The following is an 11,388-nucleotide window of genomic DNA, read 5'->3' on the forward strand; positions in this document are numbered from 1 at the left end:
AGATAATGGCAGAACACAGTGTAACCTAAATAACTAAATACCTTTAATACTTTGCATATATCATCAAATGTCAAAGTCTGAAAATACAGCGCAGTTGTTACCCTTAATGTCCTCGTTATCAATCCGAACTTTAATGCTGTTTGTGACAACACCTGCATGAAGAAAAGTGTGCCTGCCTATAAGACCTTTGTCTCCAATTGTATTTTGGGATGAGGGATGCTACTAGTTGATGCAGTGATTTGACAAGGTGTTAACAATCACAGAGAGAGATAAGTCAGTATAAGTTCTGCGGTGACCGCTGTGAGTAATAATGCATGATGGCACTGCTTGCACTGCAGGAGGACTACGGCATTGGCAGAATCAATAGAGAAAGAGACTTCAGGGAACATGACAATGACTGGCTAATATGACAATTTAAATTCCCTAAAGCTGTGCTCTTGGATCTATGTACTGAATTGGGTCAAGCGACCAGTAACGACCGGAACTGTGCCATCCCGGTCCAAATACAGATCCTCCCCCTCTCTGGGGGAAACCGTCTGTTTTCAGAGGGAAATAGCAGACAGCTAAGTGTTTTTTATACGTATATATAATTTTCAACTTTATCACTAAGGCTTGTTTGGCTATAATATATAGTTCTGTTAAATCTTATCATACACTTCTGGTATATCAAAGCTGTCCCAGAGTGACGTAATACCTGCTGTTTTGGACAGTATTATTAATATTGGTAATCCATAGATCAGGTTTTCCTACACTATGCGAGAACAAACCGAAATTACAATTTAATTTGCTGCAATTCCCGAACATCTGAGAAGTTTTTTGCTTTTTCTCTGCCAGTCGTCATTATTCGGCATGATTCGGCGTAACAAAAGAACAACTGCCAGGCCATTAACATACTGATCAGCATTCATGGGGGGCTTTACATTGACTATTTATGGTTAAAAATGGGTGTGTACAGGGCTGGATAAGAGGCTGACTCACGTACACACTCTTGTGGGTAATCTGTGATTTATAAAGGGATCATTGCTTAGAGATGTAAGCAATGATCCACAGTTTTACAAATCAAATTTCAGAGCTGTGGAAAAAAGACTGGCAATGCAAGACTACATACTTCCTGAATTAGACATTATAAACTGCAGAATGGCGAAACCATCTATCAAAGATTTTAGACGACTGTGTTGACACTCTGTGGGTTACTTTGGGTCAAACTAAAACTCTTAACAACAATCTACCACAAGCACATTTCCAGCAGCAGTAAAAGCCTGTCAACATGGCGTGTGTTAGAGGAGTTGCAACACAATCAAAGTCACTACCAGTTCATACGTGACAACTTCTGGTGAAAATACACATGTCACCACCACCCCTGTGTTTTCTTTATCTTTTGAAATCCTTTTTTTTATCACTCCGTCAACATTGTGTACTTCATTGGCATCTGCCTCCACGCATTGTGTGACAGGAAGCAGTTAAAAACATACACCCTGACAGCAGCGTGCTTGCAAGCAGCTTTATCGATGTATAGTGTTGTAAACATACAAACGTTGTGTTCTCTGAAACTTCAGAGAGGGTGACATGCTAAACAAAGTTTTGGTAGCAGACTTGAATTCATAGTCTGGTATTGAAAATTTAGAATATTTTTGGTAACACTTTACTTGACAGCACTGACATAACCGTGACATAACACTGTCATAAATATGACCTGACACTGTCATAAACGTGTCAAAAACCTTATAAACAAGTCAAATGTGTATGACTTTTCTCATTAAGTGTCGTTCTGTTTTTGTCATGACAAGTCAACATTGTTTGGGTTGTCTTGATTATGATAACTTGACATTAATCAAAGTGACATCACCATAAGTTGTCTTGGTCATGACAAGTTGACATTAAATATGTCTTGATTATGACAACTTGACAATAACCAGGAGGACATTACCATAAGATGTATTTGTCATGACAACTTGACATCAGATCATGTCACTAACCTTGCTCATCTAATTATAACAATCATTATGTGAACTTGTTATGAATACATCAAGATGTGGATTTTCTGTTTGTTTCAAGTTGCCATGACAGAGACATCCTGTTTAATGTCAAGTTGTCATTACAAAGACATCCCAAACAAATTGAATGTCAACTTGTCATGACCACGATAAATTCTGGTAATGTAACTTTCATTAATGTCAATTTGTCATAATCGAGAGAAATTTAATGTCAACTTGTCATGACCAAGACAACTTCTAGTATTTTCAGATTGATTAATGTCAAGTTTTCATACTCAAGAAAACCAAAACAATGTCAACTTGCCATGACAAAAACCGAATTACACTCAATGACAGAAGTAAATGTTATAAATGTGACATAAATGTTTATGACTTGTTTATAAGGTTCATAACACATTCATGTTAGTGTCATGTCATAGTTATGACAGTTTCATGTCACGATTATGTCGATACTGTCAAAGTGTTACCATATTTTGTCACATTCTCTTTTGTCTGCTCTGGATCTCTGACTCCAATGATATAACAGGCAATTCATCTGCATTCATTCCTCCCTATCTCTTTCTCCCTTCCCTTCCACCCTGCACCCAACTTCCATTTGGGCACCAACTGACAAAACCCTTCAGCTTGGCATTTGTGAACCAGCCCTACCTTCTTGACGTAGCCCTGGATGAGCTCTGTGGTGGGCACCTGCTCAGCAGACAGACACTCTTCCAGCTGTAGTTTGTATGGCGGGCAGACAGGCTGGCTCCTTTCCACCCTGCAGGCACCACAGTGGGGGAGAGAGGACAATGAGCTTCAGCCTTTCAGCAAAGCCAGCCATGCTCACAACCCATGCGTGCACACATGCATCCACACATTGATAACTGACCTAAATTTTAAATATTACAGCCATAAAACATCACAAAGAGGGTGCTATTCACAGACTTTATCAGTCTATAATACAAAAATAACCCCCTATCAACAAATTACATGGCACCAAGAAGCTTTGTTAATGTTATTGTTGCCCTGTGGGAGGCGAGGTAAAAATACAATAAAACACTTAAGTGAGACAAAGATCCACATGGATGAAAGAAAACACATGGGAAGCACAGAAAGCAGGAAATTCAATGCAAATCTCGTCTTGCACCCTATACCCCCTTTATCCCTCCCCGCCGAGGCCTTATCTTTATTTCGAGTGAGGAGAATCTATTTATATGGTGTTGTATTTTCCTATTCTGTCCTCTGGAGGAAATCCCAGAGCTAGCCCTGAGGATACTAATGCCCTGGCTTCCACCTCCCTGCTTCTCATCCTGTTGACAAGGGGAAGAAGCCCCACACGCCCTTTTCCTCAGTGTGCTACAGAGTCTTTGTGCATAAACAGTAGGTTTGTGTCTTTTGTGTGTGAGGGCTGTGTGTGTGCTCTGCGAGAGTTCTGGCTTTACACGAACAACTGATGTGTGGGAGGGCAAGAGCTGCATGCGTGCATGCTAGTTGGTTTGTGACAGGATGTGCTTATAGCTTTCCAGTTCCACGCAAAGACTCCCTCTGAGTGCACATACATGTCACTGTGTGCGTTCCTGTGTGTTACTAATACTTTGTCACAGTGATTTCTTTTGACACCCCCCGCATTGGATGCAGAATGAGCCGTTTGATGTATCAATAATGAATACCGTCAGGAAATCAGTTGCAAATCAACAATTTAAAGGAATAGTTTATGCCTATTTGCTGTCAGCAACTGTCTGAAATATAGTAAGTATAGTGTGTAAAATAGTAAGCTTTAGGGTAAGAGGGTTAGGGTTAGGTTTAGAGGTGCTGTGTTTTGGTGATTGTTTTTTTCTTTCTCCAGTCTTTGTGCTAAGCTAAGCTAACAATCTGTTGTCTTGACTTTTTTTTTAAGTTTAGCATACAGATGTGAATCTTCTCATGAAAGAGAATCTCAATTATCTCAAACTATCCTTTTAATGTGATTTTACTAAAGAAAAAACACTGTCAAATAATCCGGCTACATATTTCCTTTTGTGTTTATTATATTGTGTAATTGTTGTTCACATAACAAATGCAAATTCCAGGTGTCTAATAATGTAGTGAAACATAAAGTAAGGGGATTGCTCACAATCAGTAACTTTTAGTCCCTACAGTGAGATAAGTCAGGATCCAAAACACTGAATCCTACACTTCCCATAATGCACCTCAATAGCCTCTTTCATTAGGCCCCCTCTGCCTTATAAACACAGATTTTTCTAACTTCTGCCACCAGTTTTTCACACAGACTTTCTATTTAAAATGTGTCGTTTCTGTGCCCAAGATGAGATGAATTGTAATTTTCTTAGACTTAACAAAGCTCCTTCTAGAGCTACAAAAGACATAATTCAACTGATTCACGGGCTGTATAATTCACTTTGACATATAAAGTTGGAGTGCCCCATTTAAAAACAGCAAGATAAGCTTCTTTATATTTTTTCAGTGTTTGCTTGATGAGGCTTTTCTGCTTTTCTTTTCTACCCTGTTAAAATATGCCCATGTTTCCCTCTACATTTTGCTGTCTGAATACATGTTGCTAACCTGAATCTTCATAGGCTTATTAGAGCAAATGCACTCTTGTATTATTCCCACATGAATCAGAATCACACAGTTTGAAAATCCCCGCGTTATCACTTTAAACCTCGGCTTGAGTCTTTCTGTCAGACTTCAGAGCCCAACCAATGGCCCTCACTTATATCATCCATCCAAACAAAAAAACACAGTTGTCACACTTCTACTCAAACCCGTCGCTAGGCATATATCGTTGTCGCAGCACACAGCACAAGAGAAACTGGGCCGACTGACTCATTAAGTACATACTTAACACGCTCTGTGAAACATTCAGAGCCGCCACTCGTTTTTTTCGCAGCGTCAGAACAATCAAAGGCACGATGGCAGAAGCCTGCCGGCGCTGTCAGAAAGGTGGATGTATCCTCTGTTGGTTGCAACATAGATCACAACAAACCAGCTTGGTACTCCAGGCACATCTTCAGGCTTAACAGCCAGTACAGTTCGAAGTGCAAACAATGTCTTTCCTTTCTTATATTGTAAACGATTATACTTAAACTAATATACTACAGACCTTATGCATTGTAATTTCCCCTTGCGGGATTAATAAGTATACATTATTGTTATGTTTTATAATGTTTTGGCAGTAGTGTACTGAAAGATCTGCAGGTGCCCCAGCTTGCTGCGAGTTAAAAGGCCGCTTCTAATGATTCTTCTAATGATGAAATGAAAATACCCTTTTTTCATATTGATATACATGCCTTTTGTAGAGGAATTAAAACTCCAGTACATCAATGATAATCTAAAAAACAGAAATGAATTCAGTCCTTCTTAAAGCGTTTGCGCAGAGAAAGTGTTACTTCTTTTTAAATAACAAATATCTCATTTTTGAATAAAATTCAGAATGGAAGCAGCATCAGAGAGGGAGAGAGATGTGTGGCAATAAGAATTGAAACAGTGTACTCAGTCCTGAAGGGACGCCTCGGGTTAAAAATAGCAGCTGCATCACCTGAAGTCCATCTTCTCTGTGTGAAACAATGACTTCTCATGCAGTGTGCAGCACCGACTGTCAACCTCTGAGGTCTCGTGTGGTTAGACGGGTGTCAAATGCCTGCCTGCCTGCCCACCTACCTGGAGCTCCCTCCTGGGTGAATACACCTGCGACCCACCCCCCCTCCTCCCTCTTCATGTCTGCCCCACAGATGGGTCGCATGCTTTGTTTCGCCACAGAACATCTTGTGTAAGACTAATCACTCCCACTGGAGCTGAATGTTCACATGGTAACTAATTGCGAATTACCTGTTAATGGCTTGCTTTGGGATTTGTTTTAGTATTGTAGTGGCTACATCATTTGTAAATGTGCGGTTTCCAATTACACAGTGTTCACTGGGGCATAAAAAGGGATTGTGTTGACGTGTTATTGTTTTTATGTGGAAGTCAAACTGTAAAAAATGTCTTTAACCAGCTTAGTCTTTCTTTTTTTTCAAATGGAAACCTCAGAACAAACCTGCACACTCAATTAAATTTCACCTTCTTTTATTTATTTATCCATTGGCACCATTTGTGGCAGCAAGCGCTCATTTCTTTGGGGTTTCTGTTATTGGCGTTTTCAGTCTTTTGAGACTCATTTCTCTGCTTAGCCATAGTGAAGGATGTTTTGTTTCAGGCTTGTGATGGTGCTCTCTGACCAATCTGTGGTGTGCAGTGTTTCAACTCCTTAACACCTAGTATCAGCTCAGCCCGCTTGGAACCTAGACCGAGGTGGTGCAAAAAAAAAGTGGCTCAATGAGGCTGTGTGCAGCACAGACAGAGGTGTCAAAGGTATTCCCATGTGCGTAAAGCTTGCAGCACATTTGAAAGGAGTTGTTTTTGCATCCAACCATTTAGAAGAGTTCTTCCAGGTACGGCCGGGGATGTAGAAGGGTCGGCTGGTCTTCCTGGCTACCAACCTCCTCGCTGGTGCTTGGTTGGGACTTTTTGCTCAAGTTCTCTTGAGTCCCTGCCACGGACATCTCAGGCCACATGCGTATGTTATTTCCTTGCTGGGGTGTGACGGGCTTTGTTTCATGTGCAGGTGCGATGCATCGCGTACAAACCTATAGGGTGTCGGATTGGTACATGTTCATACTTCTCATCCAACCACAACCAAAGTCACTCTATTCTGATGGCGCAAATTATCCGGATACGTTTTTTGTTTTTTTGTGTTTTTTTGAACAATGACAAGCCAGAATAAAAACAAGCCATACTGAAGTAGGAATAACGAGGCTATTTTTTAAATGTAAGGAGTAGAAAGTACAGATAATTGCGTGAAAATGTAATGAATAGGAGCAGTAAAAATAATTACTCCAGTATGGATACCCAAAAGTTCTATATAAGTAAGTATTTGTACTTTGTTACTTGACACTTCTGAGTAAAATGAGCTAAGCTCACCAGGTAGAGCAGAACAGCGGCTACAGGTTCAACTGCATCCCTTTGCTGCATGCCATTCCCCCTCTCTCCCATTTCAAGTCTAAACTGTCCTGTTGGAAAGGCCTAAAATGCCCCAAAAATTATCTAATTAAATAAGAATTCCTCATTGGGGACCCAGAAACTATAGCTGCAAATGATCAATGTTGTGAGACTTAAATAAGTTGTTTTTGGGACTTTACTTGGCATCACGTCTTGAACACAGGACTGTATTTCACAGGAAAGACGTCGCCGACACAAGAACTCAAATCAGCTTATGTATTGTTTGAAGCAATCGTTGCCAGAAAGTAGCAAAGTACACATTCCGTAAAACGTTTTAAACTATTACTTTAATGTTACCTCTTTCAGGAAATGGCTTTAGAGGAGTTAAAGGTGCACTTACTGTACACAATAAAAGCTTTTCTCACGCTGCATTAAATAAAACCATTGTCACATAATAGTCAGTGAATACGAGTGAAAATGGGAGTTCACTACTGTTCTGTCCGCATCAGGAACAGAGCTGTGTCAAACCTCTCACCTCCCTCCATCACCCATCTATTGCTATGACGACCCAGTCAGGGAGCAACTGAACCCATGTTTAGCACTCTGTCGCTGTGGAGCTTTAATAATAGAGCATACCTCTCCTAATGTCACATTTTCACACATTTGTGAATAATTTCACTGGAGCGAATCCCCTGTAATGGTTTTTAGTCCGAACCTCTTTATTTTCCTCTTTCTCCATCTCCCTCTCGCACTCTCCACCATGCTTCTCCCTCTCAACCCATCACTCGCTTTCAATCCCTCTCTTACACTGCCTGAGCGTGTAGGAGCTCCTTGCAATTACCCAATAATGATGAATATATCCCATCAGACATTGCCTGCTGAACTGTAACCCTATTGCATTGCAATCAAATTGAACACTGGGAAATTTGACAGTTGACATTTTACATTTTCAAACGGTGCAATCCATTCTGTCTGCATTGCAGGTTTTTTTCTTCTTCGTTCCTGCAGCAGGTTGTAACCGAGGGAGGGGGGGCGACAAGTTGCCTTTTAAGGTTTCTAAAGTTATAACCCACTTAACCAGACATGTTAGTAAGGTGACGCTGGCATTTACAGAACATCCAACACTATATGTACACAACCTCTGTGTACTGCCTGACTGTGCACTAGATCCCTGCAGCATCCCCTCCTCCATGTAAAGCACCTTGTTGGCTGAGCCTTTCACACTGGGGCTAATACTGTAGAGACTTGACGGTGATTGTGTCCACAGACATACTGTGCATGCTAAATTAAGAGCTGCTGTACACCCGTCAGGTCCTCTACCTTCACTTTTGCTTTGTTTTCAGTGCAGTTGCAAAAAGCTGTTTGCTTTTGAAAGGACGGATGAATGGCTGCTCGCTGTCATGTTTTCATTCCCATTCACTGTATCCTGCCCCAACTCCCACCCTGTCTTCTATTTCTTTGAATTTCTGGCTCTGATAGCGTAAGGGAGCTGGTAAAGAGATGGTCTTCTCTTGCGGTTTCTCTTATTTCTCTTCCCTCATTTTCCCCTAGTGGAGATTTGGATTCCCCTGTGCTGGTGCTGATGCGAGCAGCTGTCTCCACGGTGACGGACGCTGGAGATAAAGCATAGGGCCCCGCTTTTGACCGGGGCCATCAAAGGATGGTAGACTTCTCTCCCCCTTTTTTACTCAATATTTCTCTTTCTTTCTTCTTTTTCTTATCACATTCAGCCTCATACTGTCCTCCGCTCTCTACTTCTTCACACTCCATTTTCATTTCTTCCTCTTTCCCCCCTCATGGTGTCTTTTTCTCCAGAGCAAGGCAAGGATGTATTATTTCTTTTTACTTTTTAAAGAAAGATACAGTCCATTCAGCTGTAGCCTTTTCATACAGAATCAATATTTCTGTTTTCAGTTTTGCAGCAGCAAGAGCTTTGTGCGAATGTCCGGGCATGCCGAAAGTGAACCTGAGGTGTTCCACACAACAGCATGGGAGGCGATTACTAATAGCCACAATCTGCAGGAAGGTAGGGGAGATAAGGTGCCATGCATTTTACTGCAACTATAATGCAAACATATGACCTTCTAAAACGTGGCTGGCTGCCATGTTTTCAACCCACTATTAGGTGGTATAAAGTTGCCTGTTTTACGAGCATTTTCAATAGAGGTGCAAAGTAATAGTTATCCCAGGTTTCAAATGAAAAAGCCATATTCATTCTCTGCCTAGGAAATGGTACTGCATGTGCATTATTATTTGTTTAACTTTGGATCTCCTTCCAACAATCAACGTTGGTGTCTTTTCATGATGATCACATCTTTCCGTAACCTTAACCAAGCCATTTTAGCTGCCTAAACTCAACCAGACCTCAACCAAAAAAGTTACAGATCCCCCCCAAAAAATGTTGGAGCATACAGTCGGCCATATGGAAGGAACTGGGAAGAAGCTTTTTCTGTCATTAAGGTGTGAGGACTTGATGTGCTGGAAACATGAGTAGTAATTGACACTCTTTCAACATTTACCTTTGTAATGAAAAACTTCATCTTGAAATAAACACAATCCTGATGAACAAAGACGCCTCGGATGAGAAGCCCTGAATGTGTGGAGTAAGACTGTACGGCAGGTTCTTAAAACATCCGTTCCTTTCTGCAGCTGTCAGTATGCGAGGCATATCACCACACCACATCTCTGGCGAAATGACGGTAAATAACGATAAGACCGAAAGTTTGACAAACCCAAATATAGTTGTCATGTTTGCTGTGATGAATTATCTCACACGGTGGTTGTTTATCTTACTGTACAACAACAAAAACAGCAAACGGTTTAATCTGAAGGGAGGAAAACAAGCGATATAGTATCTCTGACAAACACCAGCAGGGATCAGGGAAAGGTGTGAGGGATGTCAGACAGTCGGCACTAACCTGGACACAGTTTTCCCTTAGGATAAAATATCTGGACGCTCTTAAATTTTTTAAATTATCACCAGCATACATTTGCACAAACCAATTAATTGCTTTCCTTCTAAATTATTACTTTCCCGATTTAATTGTTTTATTTACTGCTCTTATCTTTTATGTTTTTCTTCATTGCTTATTTTGGTTGTTTTCTTCTTCTATGTAAACATTTTCTGGTCTCTCCAATAAGAATCCACAAAGTTTCATCTTAAAAAAAAAAAACTTAATGAATCTTTTCACCAAATTCCCCTGGTCATCTTTCTCCCAATTGAATCGCATCCTTGATCCTCTATTCATTAATATTTCTGGAAACAACAACAACCACATAAGCCTTGCACAGTAAGTCTCTCTTTACTTTTTATTTGATGTCCTTTGTTTCATCTCCCTTACATGATCGTTCTGATGTTGCAGCACAGCAGTCTTGGTTGCTTGTAATATCGGGTATTGGTTTTCTGCAGTTATTGTGCTGTTAATGTGGCTAATGGCGTTAGCTAATATGGCGTTTTTCCATTACATGGTACCTGCTCCAAAGGTAATTCATCTATTCTAAGGTCCTTGTTTTCCCGATGCAGATTAATACCGCCTCATGTGTGATGTGAGCGTGGCTGGTTGTCATCGCAGGATACTGCCATGATCTAACGTGACACACACAGGACGTCGAAGGTGTCTTGCTTTTTGATTGACATGTGGCTGTTGCCACCACCAGAATACAAATTAGTTTCAAAGGAAGCCGGAGGCAGCAATAAACATAAAAAACAAACAACTGACTAAACTACTTAAACACGGCGGGTATGTTCAGGACACCCCCCAGTCTGTCGCTAGCAATGATGACGCAGTGTATAGTGACTATTCTCTCCAACCAGATTACTCAGTTAGAGATCAGATTCGGAGCCATTTGATGAACGATAGAAATACTGACATTCAAAACCCATCTGAGTTTACAACACAACACGGCAGAGAGAGACACTGCGAAGAGGTGTTTTGTGGTGGTGTGACTTCCTCTCAGCGTGGCTATGATCCTCCTCCAATTCCCACTCTGTTTCTTTTTAAACGTTAGTACTTTGAAAGTATTTCTCATGTCACAGAAACCAATGAGAGTGAATCTTGTGTTTGAAAGTTACAACCATACTGGCCGTGTTTTTGTTCCTGTGCTCTGAACAGATCTAACACCCGCCCGCCTGCTTTGATCCCTGGCTCTATGGAGCTCTGTGCGCCGCTGTTTCCTGGAGAAGGCAGCGGTGTCTACGCCCTAGGGACCGCTGGTAGACTTTTTTCTGAATTCACAAATTAGTAGGATATTCCTACAGACAATCCAGTTATCTTACCTTGCAATGTCTGCTCTGTCATGTATTATTATCAGCTGGAGCGTGCAGTGCATGCTCAACACCGCTGTTTTGAAGAATGTTGACGTTTGCAATGCAGCACCTCCCTTAAAATGCAGCATTCTAAACAAACACACGGGCTGTACGAGGCTCCGCCATGATACA

At 41.0% G+C, this 11,388-nt stretch overlaps 1 protein-coding gene and 1 long non-coding RNA gene across 3 annotated transcripts in view; one reads left to right on the forward strand and one right to left on the reverse strand.

The window, feature by feature from the left end:
• The window catches only part of LOC117945674 (raftlin-like), a 106,718-nt gene that overhangs the window by 43,333 nt on the left and 51,997 nt on the right, over positions 1–11,388 (reverse strand). For both annotated transcript variants that reach the window (XM_034873306.1, XM_034873305.1), the window contains exon 4: positions 2,643–2,751. In XM_034873306.1, coding sequence (XP_034729197.1) covers positions 2,643–2,751 — 109 coding nt within the window. The remainder of the gene's footprint in view (positions 1–2,642; positions 2,752–11,388) is intronic.
• Positions 7,585–11,388, forward strand: part of LOC117945691 — a 12,060-nt gene continuing 8,256 nt past the window's right edge. The window contains exon 1 of the long non-coding RNA XR_004656864.1: positions 7,585–7,596. This is a non-coding gene — a long non-coding RNA (uncharacterized LOC117945691). The remainder of the gene's footprint in view (positions 7,597–11,388) is intronic.

This window comes from Etheostoma cragini, chromosome 6 (assembly GCF_013103735.1).
Source record: "Etheostoma cragini isolate CJK2018 chromosome 6, CSU_Ecrag_1.0, whole genome shotgun sequence".
Classification (NCBI taxonomy): Eukaryota; Metazoa; Chordata; class Actinopteri; order Perciformes; family Percidae; genus Etheostoma; species Etheostoma cragini.